This window comes from Mauremys mutica, chromosome 9, assembly GCF_020497125.1.
Source record: "Mauremys mutica isolate MM-2020 ecotype Southern chromosome 9, ASM2049712v1, whole genome shotgun sequence".
Taxonomy (NCBI): domain Eukaryota; kingdom Metazoa; phylum Chordata; order Testudines; family Geoemydidae; genus Mauremys; species Mauremys mutica.
This window is the reverse complement of record NC_059080.1, coordinates 90,743,020-90,761,430: the sequence shown is the minus strand read 5'-3', so window position 1 is coordinate 90,761,430 and position 18,411 is coordinate 90,743,020. Positions and strand designations below refer to the sequence as shown.

The window sequence follows — 18,411 nt, the reverse complement described above, 5'->3', positions numbered from 1 at the left end:
TCAACCCAAAATATTTTCACCGACTTCTCAGTTCATTGAAAATTAAATTTTTTTGTTTGTTCATGTCCAGTCTATTTGAAATTAATTTTCTTTTTCAGAACTGTTAGCAAGCAGTCAAATCAGTTATTTTCACAGCTCTGTTGAAAATCCCATTGCACTTTCCCTATAACTAGGGATTGGCACTGGTATTTTGGGCTAATGTTTCCTCAGTGCTTGCTGTCATGAAGAGTCCTGTGCATAAATTCCATGCTTAGCTGCTGCCCTGCACAACAGAGGTGGCATCCTTTGCCCAGTCGGGTATGCATATGGAACCCAATCCTGCAAATTCTTACTAACGAGCATTATGCTTACTACTGTGAGAAATACCATGAGTCATCAAGACTACTTGTAATAGTAAGCAGTATGCTTGATAGGGAGTGTTTGCAAGATAGTTTGTGAAGTGAAATTGGATTGTTCAAGCTGTCAGGCACTTAGTAAATGTAATCTATCATTATTATTATTCACACTCTCATTGCGAAACAGTCCTCTTCCCCCACCTACTTTTAGCACCAAATTAATGCTAACATGCCAACCGCCCTGTTTCCTATCAGTGCATACTGAACCGTTTTTCAGTGATTCACTAATTCAGTCCTTTAAGAAGGAAATGTGTGACAGAGCTGTCTGTCACTTAACATGCCTCTTTCATTAAAGAATGGCAATGCAGATGAACCAGATGTGTGCAAAAGAGAAAAGAGAAACATTGTATTTATCTTCTGCATCAGCATCCAAAATTGGGGCCATTTCTGGAAGTAGGTACAAGGCACGAATTGCACAATCTTTTAGACAAAGTTGTCAAACAATTGTAGATAAGTGCTTTGGATCTGGACACAGTAGTTATAAGTATTGTGTATGTCACAATGCAGGGCAACTGCACCTGTATTCCCCCTAAGTGGTCAGCAAGGCACCTACACTTAGGGTCCTGGCTCTTCAACCATCACCTCTCCTGGGTTTTTCCAAGCTGCACCTTTTCCTGTCTGCACTGTGAGTTCTCAGCAAGTCAGGCTACCTAAGCAGGCCTGCTTTGCTTTCTTCTCATAAGAACATGAGAACGGCCACACAGGGTCAGACCAAAGGTCCCTCTAGTCCAGAGTCCTGTCTTCCGACAGTGGCCAAAGCAGGTGCCCCAGAGGGAATGAACAGAAGAGGTAATCATCGAGTGAGCCATCCCCTTTCACCCATTCCCAGCTTCTGGCATTGATGGACCTATCCTCCATGAATTTATCTGGTTCTTTTTTGAACCCTGTTATAGTGTTGGCCTTCACAACATCCTCTGGCAAGGCAGCCCCTCAGAGGCTATAAATAAACTACCATACAGCTTTTTCCTAAGCAAGCACATTAATTGTTAAGGTGAAAGCATTACAGAGAAAACATATCTAAAACACACATGCTAATAAGCTCACCAGGGATCACCCCAACTCCAGTAGGGGCTTTTATAGGAGTTAGTCCTAATTGCACCACGTGCAATTTTCTATGGTTACAAGTTCATCACACCTTTTTCCCAGAACAAGAACATTATGAATCTATAACTCACTCTTTTAGTTTGGACCTCTGATCTTGTCCTTGCATAACAGGTGATCAGCAGACACAGGTCCCCTCCTCAGGACAAATCTTCAAAAAGCTGAGTTCTTGCATAACTAGAGAAATACATTTGCATTTACTTCCCCTTAGAGATTTCCTGGGAAACTTACTAAACTTTAAAAGTTAATTCTTGTCTGGTACATTGTTTCAAATAGTTCTTTGGAAGCTCATAGTACTCCCAGGGTTTACATTAGTCATGTCACCCCCACCTAGAGACATTGTATACAATCCAACAGTGATACATAAACATTTGCATTTTTAATACAATGAACTCCTAAGATACTTAAATTTAATTCAGTAAGGTAACTTAATTCAGAAAGGTTTCATTTAATTCAGTAAGGTTTATTGTAATTCAATAAGGTTTGTCCAGGACATTGCAGCATATGGCCATATCTGTCATAGTGCGTTACTGTGCTGTCCCCAAAAAAGAGCATTCTTGTTGCAGCTGTGCGTCTCAAAGATGCACAGCCAGATGTACTAACAGCAAGGAAAATCATGCATTTCTATGGCCAGAGTTTCTCCCAGGTAACGAGCTCCCTTTGCTCCCAGAACCTGTGCAAACCAGATCACTTACTTTTTAAATAAAATCTGCAAAGATTTCTGCTCATCACTTTTACTGGCTAATCCTCTCAGCTCTTACTCCTGTGCTTCATCTATAAACCTCACTAGCCTCCCTCTAAGACCTCTTTCTATAGAGTTTTACTGTCTATCTTCATTACACTGAGGTGCTGTAGAAGCTGGATAAGCCTGAATGTAAAATAAAGGTATGAAGGAGGAAGATGTTGAGATGATGTTTAAAGGCAGCATATTGCCTCCTAATACCAATAGTTCCTAAGGAATAGAAATAAATACAAATGTTTTAAGATTTATTTTGCCAGTACATGTAATTTATGGCTCTTAGATAAGATTTTCAAGAGTAGACGCACCACTTAGGGTTAGAGTTCTAAAGGCAGTTAAGCACCTAGAGATGCAGATAGATGCCGCGGCACTTTTGAAAATCGCATTAGATACCTAAGTCCCATTGCTATCAGTGAGAGTGAGGCCCTATGAGGTACTTTTGAAAATGCCATCTTTGAAATTATATCTTTAAAGATCTGGCCCCACCAGGGGCCTAAGTCCCATTGGTTTGTTCAATGGCATTTAGGCACCTGGGAAACTGGGACATCGGCCCCTGAGTGACTTAGGTGCTTTTGAAAACTTTACCATGGCTTGTTACATATCTAGCTAATTTTTCTCCAAATAAAGTAAATACTTTTCCTCTGTTGGTTTGCCCTCATGGAATATTGCCTCCTGCATCTTCTGCTTTTGCAAAGCCTTTGATCTGCTTTAGCAGCTAGCATGGCGGATGGTAGATATTCCTGCTCATATCTGTGAAGTCATGCTGCCCTTTTAAAAGGTAGGTGTGCATTCTGACAATTTTGTGACCAAAACTGCTTTCCTGAGTACTGGATGAATCAACATCTTCCTGGTGATTGTTTGGCAATCATAGAACCAGAGGGTTAGAAGGGACCACAAGGGCCATCTCGTCTAACCCGCTGCCAAGATGAAGGCTTTGTTGGGTCTAAACCATCCAAGCCAGATGGCTATCCAGCCTCCTTTTGTAAACCTCCAGTGAAGGAGCTGCCACAACCTCCTTAGGCAGTCTGCATCATTGGCCTCCTGTTCTTACCGTGAAGAAGTTTCTCCTGATATTTAATCTAAATCTGCTGTGATGTAGTTTGAACCCACTGCCTCTTGGCCTGCCCTTTCTGGCAAGAGAGAACAACTTTTCTCTATCCTTTTTATAGCAGACTTTCAAGTATCTGAAGACAGCTATCATGTTCTCCCTTAATCTCCTCTTTTACAAACTAAACCTACCCAGTTCCTTCAACCTTTGCTCCTATGGCTTGCATTCCATCCATTCAAACTTTGTCACTCGCCTGTGGATCTTTTCCAGTGTTGTTGCATCCTTTCTATACATTGGTGACCAGAACTGGACACAGCTGAGGCCTAACCAGCGCTGAGTAGAGCGGTACTATCAGCGCCTGTGAATTGCATGCTATGCCTCTGTTAAGGCAACCTAAAATTGCATTTGCTTTTTTTGCAGTAGCATCACATGTTGAGGTTGTGATCCACCACAACACCCAGATCCTTCTCAGCAGTGCTGTTGCCAAGACAGTTATCCCCCATTCTGTATTTGTGCATTTGGTTTTTCTTAGCTATATGTAGCACCTTACATTTGTCTTTGTTGAATTTCCTTGTGTTATCTATTGTCCAGTTCTCCAATTTAGCAAGATCCCATCCTCCAAAGTGTTTGCAACCCAACCCCTAGCTTTATGTCATCTGCAGATTTCATGAGTATGCTCGCTATTCCTACATCCAGTCATTAATAAAGATGTTAAATAACGCCAGACCCAGAACAGATCACTATGGAACCCCCACTTGAGACCTCCTTCCAATCTAACATCATTCCATTAATAGCTACTCTTTGCTTGTGGTTGTTTAACTAATTATGTATTTACTTAATGGTAGTTCCACCGAGCCCGTATTTCTCCAGCTTACTTATCAGACTGTCATGTGGGACTGTGTCAAAAGCTTTGCTAAAGTCCAGATATATTATGTCTAGTGCATTCCCACATCCACCAAACCCGTTACCTTGTCAAAGAAGAAAATCTCTGATCATCGATGTCTGTTCCTCAGGGCAAGCCCTCTGCAGCAATTATATGTAACAGTGACAAATTTAGTGACATCTGTGACTCATCAGGACTTGGATGAAAACAACCTGGGCTATGGATTATAGCTATATAATACATCTTGGGCCTTATCATCCTGTTTGGTGCATGTTGTGTGTTTAAGGAAAACTATGCAAAGTGTCCTTGTCCCAGTGAAGAATAGCACCGTGTGCATAAAAACTCAGTGCAGTTGGGCTCTCTTTGAGAATACTAGTGATGTATATGTGAAGCAAGCATTACCAGAAAAGGAGAAAGTAGTCTTTCAAAAAGAAACATGGCCAGGCTGAAAGAGCCTGTGTCACATGGTGTCCCTTTCCCTGCTCCAGTGAAGTTGCATATCAAAAGCACACGAGAGACTTAGGATGTCTCTGGCAGCTCCACACCCAGTTACTGTGTGCTCATGGGACCGTGGAGTTAAAAGGATGGGGGGGTACTGAGTGTAGGCAGCCACATGAGACATCAGGAGAGTCTGGCAGTAGTAATAAGGGCACCATGGCCAAACAGATGCAACGTCCCTCTTATGGTCCCCACAGATAAGTCAGCATAATAACTGGAATGATCCACCCGCTAATAGTATTCAAGACACAGGGAGTGACTGTAACAGGGACTATACAGGTCTCTCACATACAGGAGGGAGACCTATATAGTGGCCCTTGGTGGCTAGGTGTAGATATCCAAAACTAGCCATCTGGCCATTACAAGGTACAAGTAAGGTGGGCACAGCTGGCCCATATGCAGCCAATTATATCTCCCCTCTCTCTAAGCAAACAAGCTGCCCCCAGAGAATAGACTTGAACCAGGGACCAACAGAGTGATGTGCCGAGGATCCATTACAACTCCCTACGGAGGGCACTTTCCCAGCTGATGAGCAACATTGACAGTTGTCTCCTGTGTTGCCATTCACTATCACTGACCCACCTTACCCCTCCCTGCTGGCGAGCCTCAAGCTATTTGCAGGATATTATTGGTAAAATAGGTAGGGTCAGGACTGAAAATACCTTTATTCACTTCAAACAAGCATATATTGTTCCTTATCTTTGTATGGCGTTCTATTTAATGTCACTTTCAAGAATGCAATAAAATGTTTCTGAATCAAACTCCCAGCTAAAGTAAAAACCATATAGTCTTCTTGACTGACAAGAACTTCTGCAGTTCAGACTTCAAATAAATCATGTTCTGTTATCAAAGTACCCCATATTGGCATTGCAGCCTGGCATTAACTATATTAAATAAATGTGCTGAAAGTATTTAACCATTTACAATTTCTGCACACTTTTGTACAATAATGTAACAGCATTTTAGTTAAATATGAGCTGTTTGCCTTTGTAGTTAAATGAACCATAGACCATCGCCTTTTCTATTGGGAATTCAGAATGAACATATAGTGCAGAGTAATTGATTTGTAGCCCGTCCAGTCATTTAGAGTGCATTAATTATACCTTTCATCTTTTTCAAGATGTGTGAGAATGGAAGTGCCTTTATGTGTGGCCCTGAAAAAAGACAGGCATGGAGCTTCCATCATTCCATTTATGTTCATTTTATTAAAAAAAAAAAGGCGGGGGGAGTGAGAAAAAGGAAATCCTTCAGGTACATGGTTGTGTCTCAACAAAAGTGAGAAGAGAAGGTACTTTCTGATCAGTGGAATGCCAGGCCTGTGGATTACTGGTTTGATGGCACACCCTGTCCTGTACCTAGCTTTGAAGTTTTCCCCATCCTTTTCACTGTCAGTGCCATATAGGTGCCACCTGCCTGGTTGTTAACAGCCCTGACCAGTTTTTGTGCTGCTCGGTTTTGTCATGTGGTACCAATGTTCACTGTAAGCTGTGTGCATGCAGAGCTGCACAGTGACCTTGTAACTACCGTGCGGGTCACCTGGCTGGGAATGTGGCCAGCATCCAGGTCCCGCTCTGCGGGCCAGGTCCTCCACCTACCAAAACTAGGGTGACTCCTCTCTGCACTGGGGACTGGGAAGCAGGACAGACCCGAGGCTTGCCAACAGGGAGAGGGTAAGAAGTAGGGTGAGGACTGCAGGTGGCCAGTGGCTGGTTATTCTGCATCTCAAAGGTGGCAACTGTAATCAGCTCAAAATGTCCAAAATAAGAAGTTCACAGCATTACTGGTGGGCAAATTAGCCTTTAACTTCCCATGTCCCATTTACTGTTTTCTGTCCACAATGCGACATGTACTTGCAGTTTATCATTTGGTCACTAGCTGTCTCAGTATGAAGTACAAAGTTCCATATAGGGTGTGGGCTCTGGTAAACAAGGGAAACAAAACTCAACCTCAAGTTGGGTGGAAGCCTCTTTGCAACTTTTTTCTTTAATAAAGGCCTCTTCCTGAAGGACTCTGATTCCCTATATCCTGGCACTCACAGTCCCTTTGCAGTATAATTTTGCCACATTCTCACAGTCCTACTTCCCATTTTTAAAAACCTCCCCAACTCTGGATCCATTCTTTATTTCTTCTGTATCTCTTTCAGCCTCTCTTCTTCGCTCAGATTATCAGTCCATCTGTATTTTCTACCTCTTTGTCTTTTCTTTTTCTCTTTTCCTCAGTTTGGCCTCTGTTGCTTTTCGCTATATCAATAAATTCCCCAGGACTTATATATTGCGGCCATTGTATTCCTTCATGCAGAATTATAGACCAGCATCTGAGGGTACATCTACAGAGCAACTAGACCCCTGTGGCTGGCCCATGCCATCCAATTCAGGCTGCAGGGCTATGTCATTGCTGTGTTGATGTCTGGGCTCTGCCTGGAGCCGGGTTCTAGGCCCCAATGAGGTGAGAGGGTCCCAGAGCTTCGTTCCAGCCCAAGCCGGGAAGTCTACATAGCAATGAAACAGCTCCACAGCCCGAGCCTGACTCAGCTGGCACAGACAAGCCACAGGTTTTTCCTGGCTGTGTAGAAATACCCTAAGAAGGGAATTACATGTAAAACCAGCAGCACTCCATTGACTTCCTTAGTAGAAACTCCTTATGGCTACAAAGAAAAGTGTATACATGTGAATCCCTCAGAAACTGATACTGTTGTCTTCCTGAGGCTGCAAACAACATAAGTTAAGTTAGTTGTGAGATGGGCATAGACTTCCTTGTACATCTCAATAAGGTATGAGCTATGAAACTTAATTAGGACAACTGACATGCAACATTGTAATAGCTAACGTATGTATTCCAGGATCCCAAACTGCCTCGCGTGCCTTTCTCAATATCAAATGCCCCAGCTTTCCACTATCCAGCTACCAAGACCTCCAACTTCTATACCTGACAACTTCTCAAGTGTGTTGTCAATATAAGACACAAGAGAAAATTTACAGGTGGCATAAAATAAATTGAATTTAATATCAAGTTAAATAACACAAGAAATACGGTAAAGAGTTCTGTGGCACCTTATAGACTAACAAATGTTGTGAATACCCACTTCATCAATATTCACCCACGAAAGCTCATGCTCCAATACATTTGTTAATCTATAAGGTGCCACAGAACTCTTTGTCGCTTTTACAGATCCTGACTAACACAGCTACCCCTCTGATATTTGACAAGAAATACACTGCACTATTAGTTAATATTTCATTCCATAAAAACCTCGATTTTTATATTTAACCAGAGCCGCCACAGCACTTGCAGTCTGCCGTGCAGCTGTACTGCAAAATGGAGGGAATTTTACTGCAGAATTTAGGTCTAGCTTGCTACAAAGTATATATGCCCATAAACCATATGCCCCTGTTTCTTCCATCTCTCCCCTTGTTCGCTTTGTTTTCCGTTCTGCAATGTCTTTCCCCTGTTTCCTCTGTCTATTGGGAACTGTCTGTAGTGACCCAGTGAGAAGAAACAGAGCCAAGTACAACCTGCGATTAGGAACTGAAAGGGAAGAGCTGCGAGCCACCTCCGTGATAGGGCCATTCCTGTCACGGGCCCAAATAACATGAATATAGGCTGCATTCTGCTGTTTGGAAGTTATCCAGAGTAGAAATGGTTTCTGCTGCCACTGTATGGCTGAGAGGCAGGTATGGGGGGAATACCTGCCTGCAGAGTGTGGGGAGGTACAGTTTGTGGAAGCAACACAGCAAAGCACAGGTAGCAATGCAAGTTGTCTGGTCAGTCAATGAAAATGGGCCTCCTGGACTCTCAGGTCACCAAGCACGTCGGAATGTGCACCCTAGCACAGGGCCATCCAAGACACTGTACATTTGGACGCATAGGTTAAGTACATCTCTTGGGGTACGTTTTCACTACCGGCCGGATCAGCGGGTAGCAATCGATTTCTCGGAGTTTGATATATCGCGTCTCATCTAGACGCGATATATCGAACCCCGAACGTGCGCCTGTCGACTCCAGAACTCCACCAACGCGAATGGCGGTACGGAGTCGACATGGGGAGCCGCGGACGTCGATCCCGCGCCGTGAGGACAGTAAGTAATTCGATCTAAGGTACTTCGACTTCAGCGACGCTATTCACGTCGCTGAAGTTGCGTACCTTAGATCGACACCCCCCCAGTGTAGACCTGCCCTTGCAAACAGGGAAGGCATAAAGGGACATCACTGTTTGGGCGCCCATGGTGTCAAAGGCTTCTTATATAGGACAATCCTAATTGGCCCAGTCCAGGCATTGGTAATAAGGTAATAATTGGAGATATACCAATCTCCTAGAACTGGAAGGGACGTTGAAAGGTCATTGAGTTGAGTCCAGCCCCCTGCCTTCACTAGCAGGACCAATTTTTGCCCCACATCCCTAAGTGGCCTCCTCAAGGATTGAACTCATAACCCTGGGTTTAGCAGGCCAATACTCAAACCACTAAGCTATCCCTCTCCCCATTGACTTCATGGTGGAACGTGCAGCATCTCTGTAAAGTGGACAGTGGTTTTTTTTCCCCCGCTATGGAAGCTGAAAGGCTGATTCAGTGGGCATAGGACCAGGCCTGAAATGAGTCACACAAGAATCACTAACATAATTGACTAGTGTCAGGCAACACTACCACTGAAGTCAAGACCTGCAGGATTTGGTCATAGACCTGAGTAAGGACTGAAGGACTTAGTGCTATCGCTGCAGGATTTGCCCTTGTCAGTAGTAGGCTATCAGCAATTGTCACAGTTTGGCTATAATTATTTCTAACATTTTCTCTACAGCAGCCATGAAACGCCCGCTCTGTGACAGTAACCTCTTTCATGCCACCTTCTGACGATAGCCCTTCAACGTGACAGCCATATGCTCCATTTACAATGCCTCCAATTTACCTTTTGAAATGACATGTGCAATCTAAGAACCATGAATAAGCACTGCTGAAAGGTGCCGCCACCTAACTGCCATTCTAAACTAGCCCGCACCGCCTGTCATGCTGTCAAAGGACAGTATTTTCTGTGTGTTCGTGTGCTAATTTAAATCTTGCTCTGGCTCACGGCCGTACATTTTAATTGTAAGTCAGCTATGATTTGAATGCCATCACTGCTGTGCAAATAACATCATCAGCTCATCAACTGTAGTAGTAGCACAGCCGTTATATAAGCAACTGTTAGTCCTCCACCCCTTGCTATGCCATTTTGGGGGCAGGGCTCTTGCTTTGAGAGGTGTGTTATAAATATAAAATGCATCTAATAGTAGACACGTTGTGATTTGATCTGTGAAAATAAACCAGGGATTTCTGGGGACATTATAAACCATGGAATCAGTGCTGTACTGGTTTATTATGTCTCAAGACCCGAGAGGAGAAACCTCTCATCACCACCACTCCCCATAGCCTGTGTTGAACAAGGTTTAGGAAATGCTGGCATGAGGGGGAAACAACGGAAGCCACGCCCCCAAGGTGTTTGCTTGGCTGAAATAAGAGTGATTTCGTTAACGTCAAGGGAAAAAATGAAGTTGCCTTTTAATCTAACCTTGGGTGAGAGGCTGGTCTTGCAGATAAAGCATGGGACTGTGGAAGTCAAGTCCCATCTCTGCCGCACCGTCCTATGGGATATTGGGTAGGCCATTTCAGACCTAGGAGCCATTGGTGGGTGGGGGGGGAACTTTTTTAAAATGGGATAATAATGTTTCCGTTCACACACCCTTTGTCTCTTTAGGCTGTTCTGTTATGATACTGTAAGCTCTTCGGGGCAGAAACCATCACACGCTTGCTTGCTACAGTCCTGGCGGGCGCCTGTAGATGCTACTGTGCCAGAGCGCTCAGCCACACGTGGGTGAAACTCCACCACTGAACGCGAACCAGGTTTCCTAGGCTAGCTGGGAAAATATACCCGTGCAGGAGTTTCAAGTGGCTCTCTAGCAAGGTGCTGGCTATAAGTGCCCCACTGAAAAGCTGTACGCTGCAGGGGTGGAGGTGCTCCAAAAGTCAGAGGCCGTACTGAGGACCTTCTACAGCAAAAGCCTCAGAGGGGCAGTGTAGGAAAAACCCTGAGTCACTGTGCATGACCTGCATGAACTTTACATGCACCAACCACCATGCCCCTCCTCCCACACATATGCATACACACCAGGCACAACCAGGGCGGAGTGGAGCTGCTTAGAGCCGGAGATCAGGAGCCCAGTAACAGCCGCAGCCTCACTGATATTGGAGGCATGTGCAAGCAGAACCTGGCCCCAATCTGTGAGTGTAGTAGTAAGCCACGCTCGGCTTAGTTTGTAGTTGGCTGTTCTGTTATGACACAAGCAATGCTCCACTGAATGTGTGTCAGGCTGATAGATTAAGCCTTTTTTTTTTTTAAGTATGCATCTTAGAATGCAATTGGAAGCTTGCTTCTTTAGATGCTCATAGAAATAGAGCACTAAGAAATGAGTTTGTATGTAATTAAGTGCAAACTCATCAAAATCGTGTTCCCCTTATGTGAATGCTGCCCATTTCAGAGCATGCAATGGAGCTGAATAAACCTAACCGATGGGTATGGAGAACCATATAAATACGTATGCGTCAGTATTTACAGAACACCTGTACACAGCCGTATTTTGTGTATGCTGGTTTAGATTGTTTTAAAGCTGGTGTTGACAGGAAAAAAGTGCGCGTATCTGAATGTGCCATTTATTAGAATAATTTTGATTTTATTCTAGGGGGAGACTGATGGTATCGTCAGGAATTATTGTTTTGCATCCTTTAGTCTTTTACTATTCTCTGGTGAATGATATTTCATGGGAAAATGTATTTATTCAGAACTTCATTTAGATTTAATAGAAAAATGACTCTTGCCATGGCAATGTGGACTACTCATTTTTCTCCCTGTGCTGACTTTCAGCATATAAATGCCAGCCACCTCTGTTCTCTTTTGTCATTCTTTCCTTATCAGAAAAATTTGCTTGAGATTAATTTCCTCATCATGCCTTCTTTTAGAGGGACTGTTTTTCAATGCCATTAAAAGACAGGGCTGTGATAAATTCCTATTTCCAATGTGCAGAACCCAGTGAAAGAGTCTATTCCACATCCGTAAAGGAATGCAATCCCCGTGGAAAAGAACAAAACAATACTTAGATACACTTACACCAATCAGTTCTTTGGGAGCACTGTTCATTCCATAAAGCAATTTTTTAATTTAAAAAAAAAATTTTTTGAGAGAGACCGAATCTAGTTGATAAGAAGCTTTTTGTGTTTATTTGCAGGGGGAAACAGACCTTTGACATTTATTTCTATTTGCAGGTTGGAATAATTGAAGACTTCTTATATCACTTAGAAGACAGCTTCTTAAAGACCAAAAAGCTCAGAACGGCCAGGAGGCAGAAAATGAAAATGAAGAGGCTTCAAAGTGTACAGCAGCCCTAGTCTCTGGGGAAATATGATACTATCCCCTCCTCCTCCCTCAGCCCTCCAAGACATGTCGAGGACGGCAGCAAGGACATTAATACCGTGGAAGTTTTGACAGTTGGGACAACAAAGGCCTGCCTTCAAATTAATGAGGTGTCCCCTCACGATGGCTCATCCTTAGCAAGGAGCTCCTGCACTTCATTAGTCTCAACTGGCAGGAATAAATGTTTGCAGGAAGCTTGGCTTGAGAAAGTCTTATTCAAAATTGTGTTTTTATTTAAAGATGGTGGAGAAAGAGCCATTGCTGCATCTTTCCCACTTTCTCCTTTTAGTAGAGAATAAAGGCGAGTGGGTTTTATCCTGAGATTGTGTGCGCGCGCACGCACACCCCTGCATGAAGTCCAGTTGACGTATAGTAAGGCCAGCAAGCTTTACACTTACAGGTCCACGTGCTACAAAGGTGGCCTAGAAACGGGGAATCTCCTGTTTCAGGTGCCCAGTGTCAGGGTCCTGGTTTGCAGAAGTGCTAAGCATCCAATTGAAAATCCATTTGAAATGAATGAATGCCATGAGCCTCAGAAAACAGACTCGAGGGTGCAGATTTTTAAAGGTATTTAGGCGTTGCTCTGCTCAGCATTACAAGACCAGAGGCCCAGGTCCTCCTGGATTCCAGCAGGGCAGGAGTTAGGCACCTAAATACTTTTGAGAAGCTGGGCCTTAAGTACCTACGTCACTTTTGAAAATGGGCCTTAGCTATCTAAGGCCACGTCTACACTAGGTGTGATTTACTGGCGTAGCATTCCTGATGTAGCCCAGCATTGCTAGAGCAGCCACAGCCACACCAGCAAAGCTGCGCTTTTACCAGCATGGCTTATTTTATTTCACTCCTCTCTGAAGGAAACAAGCTATCATGGTATGATCATAGTTTTGCCAGTATAACTGGCTACATTAGTGGCTTTTGCTGGCAGAGCTATATTGGTCAGGGCTCACACCTCTTCTCATGCCTGGCCGACACTTGCTGGAGGCTGTAGTGTAGACACAGCATAAGTCACTTAGGGCTATACCCATGAAGCGCTTTAGGTACCTAATTGCCACGTTAGCTCCCTAAGTCCAAAAATTTAGATCTTTGAAACCCTGCTTAGCTGCCACCCAGCCATCTAGGTGCCTACATTTCCTAAGTGCCGATGTGGGCACTGGTAACGTTCCCTAGGTGTCAAAATTTCTGCCAGTGCCCATTTGCAAAGCCACCTGATGCTCTGAGCCGCTACGCGCCTAAGCCCCAGTCACAAACTAGGCTCCATTCAACTAGGTGGTCCGCTGCCTAATTGCTCGGGGGCCCGATCCAACAGGTGTTCTCACAGCACACCAAACTCACTTTGTACTGCCCTCCCTTTGTACCGAATAGCCCAACAGTTAGCGCGCTCACCCACTCACACACTCTGCCTGAGCTGGCTCAGGTCACTGTCTAGATGAGTGCCCTAACCCCTGGGTTGTGGGGTATTCTGGAGTAGTCGCACGCTCGCTCCATCTCTCCCGTTAAAACTGTTCCACTGTCTATAAAATTCTTAAATATTGATTAGGCCGGAGAGAAGCCAGCACACTCACTTAGGAGGTCTGGGTTCCGGAGTCCCCATGCATTGTATAGGGAGCCTGGGTGCCTAATTTTTGGCTGAGGATTCCCTGGGGGTGGCAGGGCACCATAAAAATTGTGTGAGAGCTGCGACACCTGAGTCCCTTTGTGAATGCTCAGGGGCCTACATACCTTTGAGGAGTTGAGCCTAAGACGCTTTTGAAAATTTTATCCCAAGGCTTTTCAGATGAAATCCTGGCTCCCTGGACGTCAATGGCAAAACTCCTATTGCCTTCCATGGGAGTCAATACTTCACCATTGGGTTTGCTCCCTTACTGCTTTTCCATTCCCTTCAGATGCTTGTGACAGTCTTGCCAGGCCCTTGTAGAAAGCATTGGCTCACAGAGAGGAGTGAGATTTACACAAACTGAAGAACCTTACATCAAAATGCTAGTAAAACCGTGATAGTCACAGCAGGATAAATGCTTGATATATACAACCATGCTTCAAAGAAATGGTCTAGCAGAATGAAAATGTGATCAACTGCTAGCTACATAATCTGCGCTACCTAGGCCTATTTTAGACTCATGGGACACAGCTATAAAGGCTTATTTTACTATGGCAGCAGGGTTATTGTACAACAGGATAGATTTTTGTCAGCTGGAATTTTATGACACGTGATGGCAATCATCCATTTTTGATGAGCAGTCGCAGGGTAAAATGGAAAGCTAGCTCTCCAAGGACCAGAAAGTTACAAGCTAATCACATCCTATTTTGGTAAAGTGTCAGGATGACAGGAAATTTGGTGTAAATTGGTGTAACTGATCGCTCTGTTTATTCTGCAGCATGGAATACAAACACAAATATTTCTACCTAGTATGGTGTAAAGCACAATGTGCAATGAAAACAGATGATTACACAAAATCTAAAGCTTGGGGCAAGAGAGACATGTTATTGATGCTGTAGAAAACAGTTTCCTGTTCAGTATTAGAAATCTGATTGCGCTGGTATGATTCCAACCACAGACCCGCTGTGAGAGACCTAGTGTGGGGTGTGCAGCGATGTGGGGGAGAGGCAAGATGTGGCAGCTCCCTTTCAGGTCCAGATGGGGAAGAAGGACTGCTCTACATTTTGCACTCAGGTTGATCTGTAGAGTACCATTGCTAGAGGCCATGTCTCGTGCCCTGCAGGATGCCTTGTGCTATAACAATTATCACACAGGGGAAGAAGTCTGTGGGACAATGCAAATAAAATGTGAAAAACGACTCACCTCGGCCATGGAGAAAGAGGCGGGGTGGCCCATAAAAACGTTCTCACGTACCCCACTAGTGTGTCCAAGACTGTATGTAAGTTATAGTTATGTGTGTATCTACTGTTGTCTTTACCCTACACAGTGAAGTCTCTGCAGCAGCAGTATTTTGCGCATTACTTTCCCAGGCGCTTTGGAACTCCTTGAGTATAAGAGGCTCTTTACACAACATAGTCCATTCTGGGAATGCAGGATTGTCCCTAACAAATCAGCCCTGTGGCCTAGTCAGTGTGGTATCCTGCCTGTCCTGTTACAAGACCCAATCACTGATATTTCAGAAAACAGTGGAAAGGACCAGCGAATGCACCTGATCAATTACTCAGTGGCATACCCTGGGAAAATCACTTATGCCTGCAGCAGCCAATATAGATGCTAAAGGATGAGATTAAACTGCACCTGCCTCACCATGCATAACTACAAATGTAAATTCTAGCCACACCACTTGATGCTGTCATCTCCTGTGCTGCGGCACTGCATCTGGTGATTACCTACTCGGTGTCTTTCATTATTTTCAAACTTATCTGCTATTACGAACTTCTTGTCCTCCTGTTTGGAGCCGGCATTAAAAACTCTCCAGTACGTGGGTGCAATGGGAGTTTCGGCCATGTAAGCGAGGGCACATTTGGGACTTTTCTCACAGGCTTCCAATTTTAGGTTATTTGTGTTGGAAGGGCTATTTCCTGAATAAATAATGGTTATTGTCCTACTGTATCGCTTTCTCCAGTGTCATGAAAATGACTGACCTATTGACAACTGGGTTCGCTGGCCTCAAGCAGCTCATGTCAGTTAAAACTGCTCAATGAAAAAAAAAATTGCACCAATTTCAAAAATTGATATAAAGATCCAAGCCCTCTAACAGTGCCTACTGTCTTTTTTCTTGCTGCTGAAGTTAGAGCCTGTATATGAAGACCAACATTTCTGCTCTAAACACTGGGCACGTTTTTTAATCCCTTTCAGGTACTAGGTAAATTATTATTAACCTTAATCATGAACCAAAACTATCGCTAGCAATGCAAGCTGCCCATCAGTTCAACATTAACAAAGCATTTGCCATAGTAAACTTTTACACGTTGATAATTTATAGTCTTTCCATTTGGCAAGCTGCTGGGGTATTGCACAAACGCTTTAAAATACAGGACAGGATCACTGCAAACAGCAGAAGAATGATAATCCAGTGGTTAACGTACAGCCCTGGGACTCAAGAAGGCTGGGATACGTTCCTGGTTCTGCTACTGACTGACTTTGGGCAAATCACTTAATCTCCATGCCTCGGTTTCCAATCTGTAAAATGGGCATAATACATTTCGCCCACCTTTAATCTGTGATGTCTATTTAGCCTGTAAACTCTTCAGGACAAGGACAGTCCCCTACCATGTATTTGCACAGTGGCTGGCCCTGTAGCCACAAGCTCAGTTGGGACTTCTAGGTATTATTATATTACAACCATATTAACACCATAAAATAAACAGCATTTTAGAGAGTTAAAAACATCAAAAAATCCACGCCAATCGCGAGCTTCTAAAATGCTATAGAGAAATGAAGTGACTTTCCTACAGCAAGGCGGTGGCAGAGACTGGAAAAGAGCCCAGCAGTATACAATGATTACAAAGCAATGTAAGTCATAGGTGCTGCTATATTAAGAATAGGATCTTGTGGGCCACCTAAAGCTTGGGCTGATCACCTAACTTTAATTTTAAAATAGGGCAACGGTAGGTTACAGTCTTACACAGTCCTATTTTAACTACAGTCATTGTCAGGAGCACACATCACATTGGGCCATTTTTTGTTCTTACTGCAATCCATCATGATGAGATCTGAGATTCAGTTTCAGAATAGTCCATGAAAGATAATAATACACTGTATTACTTTGACCTTTTCAGTTTGCTTTATAATGTGATTGGCCAGCCAGTCCTATTCTCGCCTGTTAACCACTTCATTAACCTGGGAGGAAAAGGTGGAATGGACAGACAATTAGCCTGCAGAATATTAAAAAGGTTAACATTAAATTTCACAGTCTTGGCTTTCCTCAGTTGCAATGGGTATTAACATCCTGATATCTTGTTCCTCTTTCAGAGTCTGCCATGAAAATAAGAAATGACACAAGATGAACCTAACCTTATTCTCATTCCAGCTTTAAAACTGTAATCATGTAATTCTCCTCAGACGTCACACCTAGCGGACGTTAGTTTATGCAAGAATAAACATGGTGTGATGTTTACTACCCTCCGCTCTGATTGAATGTTCTTTGTATTAAAGCAGTCAATTTGTCTGTCCCTCACTTGAAGTTGGTCCTTCCTGAGTAAATGGAATATTGAAGAAGATAAAAAGCTTTCTCTATAGAGATTTTTTTTATCTTCTCCTTCTTCAATGTTCCTGCTACTCAATAATATTGCAGTCCCCAGCGAAAGGTCATTTACCACAGAGCTGTACCTGAGTCATTGCAGTTATGTCTAGCTCACTGTGTGTTGTCAGGTGCTGATTTTTTTTCACTTCAATTTTCAGCATTACTGTGAGGTTGATGAATACTATTATCCCCATTTTTACAGGTGGAGAAACTGAGGCACAGAGAGATGGTCACAAGGCACCTAGTAAACTTAGGTGCCTAACTCCCATTTGTGCTTTTAAAAAGCTCAATTTACAGGCATGTCTACACTGCAGCAAGCAGCAACCCTCCCAGCTCATGTAGCCTCATGCTATCAGGACTCACACTGGAACACTAAGAATACCAACATGGATGTGGAGCACCAGCAGAGGTCAACTCAACCACCCCAACTCAAGGCCACCTAACCCCATGGGTTCAGGCTCATGTGGCTAGCTCAAACATCTGCCAGTGTCGCAACATGCACAGAGCTATTTTATCACACTAGCTTGAGCCCCACAAGTGAAAATCTGTCAACCCGAGCTGGAAGGCTCACTCCTAGCTGCAACTTAGGTGTACCCTATGTTTCTCACCCAAGGTCACACAGTGCATGAGGAACAGAACAGAGTAAGCACCTGCTGTAACCACCAGAACTTGGAAAGCCTGATTGATGGTTAGAGCAGATGACTTGACTGTTTTATAGAGAGAGTTGATATGAACATCACTGTGCATCAAGATTTTATATGCACCATATAGGCACACAGTCCACCTGGCTAATGTCTATTATGATGATGTTCTTCCTTTTCTTTGTGCACATACATTGTCTTTGGCTGGTAGCTTCAGGGTGGTTTTGGTATTAAGTTTTAAAAGGGCTCAGAGAAAGTGAGAATTAGGCTGAATTTTGTGAATAGTGGCTAATCTTTACATTAATGTATTGTGAGGAGCAGAAAACCATATTAAACCAATGAAAGGAATACTCATACTCTTTTTGCAGTTTTTTCCCCCTAAAGTACCAATGGTTCAACTATTACAATGTAAACAACTGATAATGACTAGAGACAAACGCATCATAGACCTCACAGTGTTCTGTATAAATAACAAGACAGAGATAACCATTA

The 18,411-nt window shown here is 43.5% G+C and overlaps 1 protein-coding gene across 4 annotated transcripts in view; it reads left to right on the top strand.

Moving 5' to 3' along the window:
* Positions 1–12,231, top strand: part of SPATA16 (spermatogenesis associated 16) — a 126,981-nt gene extending 114,750 nt beyond the window's left edge. For all 4 annotated transcript variants that reach the window (XM_045029469.1, XM_045029471.1, XM_045029472.1 and 1 more), the window contains one exon: positions 11,951–12,231. In XM_045029469.1, the coding sequence (XP_044885404.1) occupies positions 11,951–12,073 (123 nt within the window). In that variant the 3' untranslated portion in view covers positions 12,074–12,231. The remainder of the gene's footprint in view (positions 1–11,950) is intronic.
* The last annotated feature ends 6,180 nt before the right edge of the window (positions 12,232–18,411 follow it).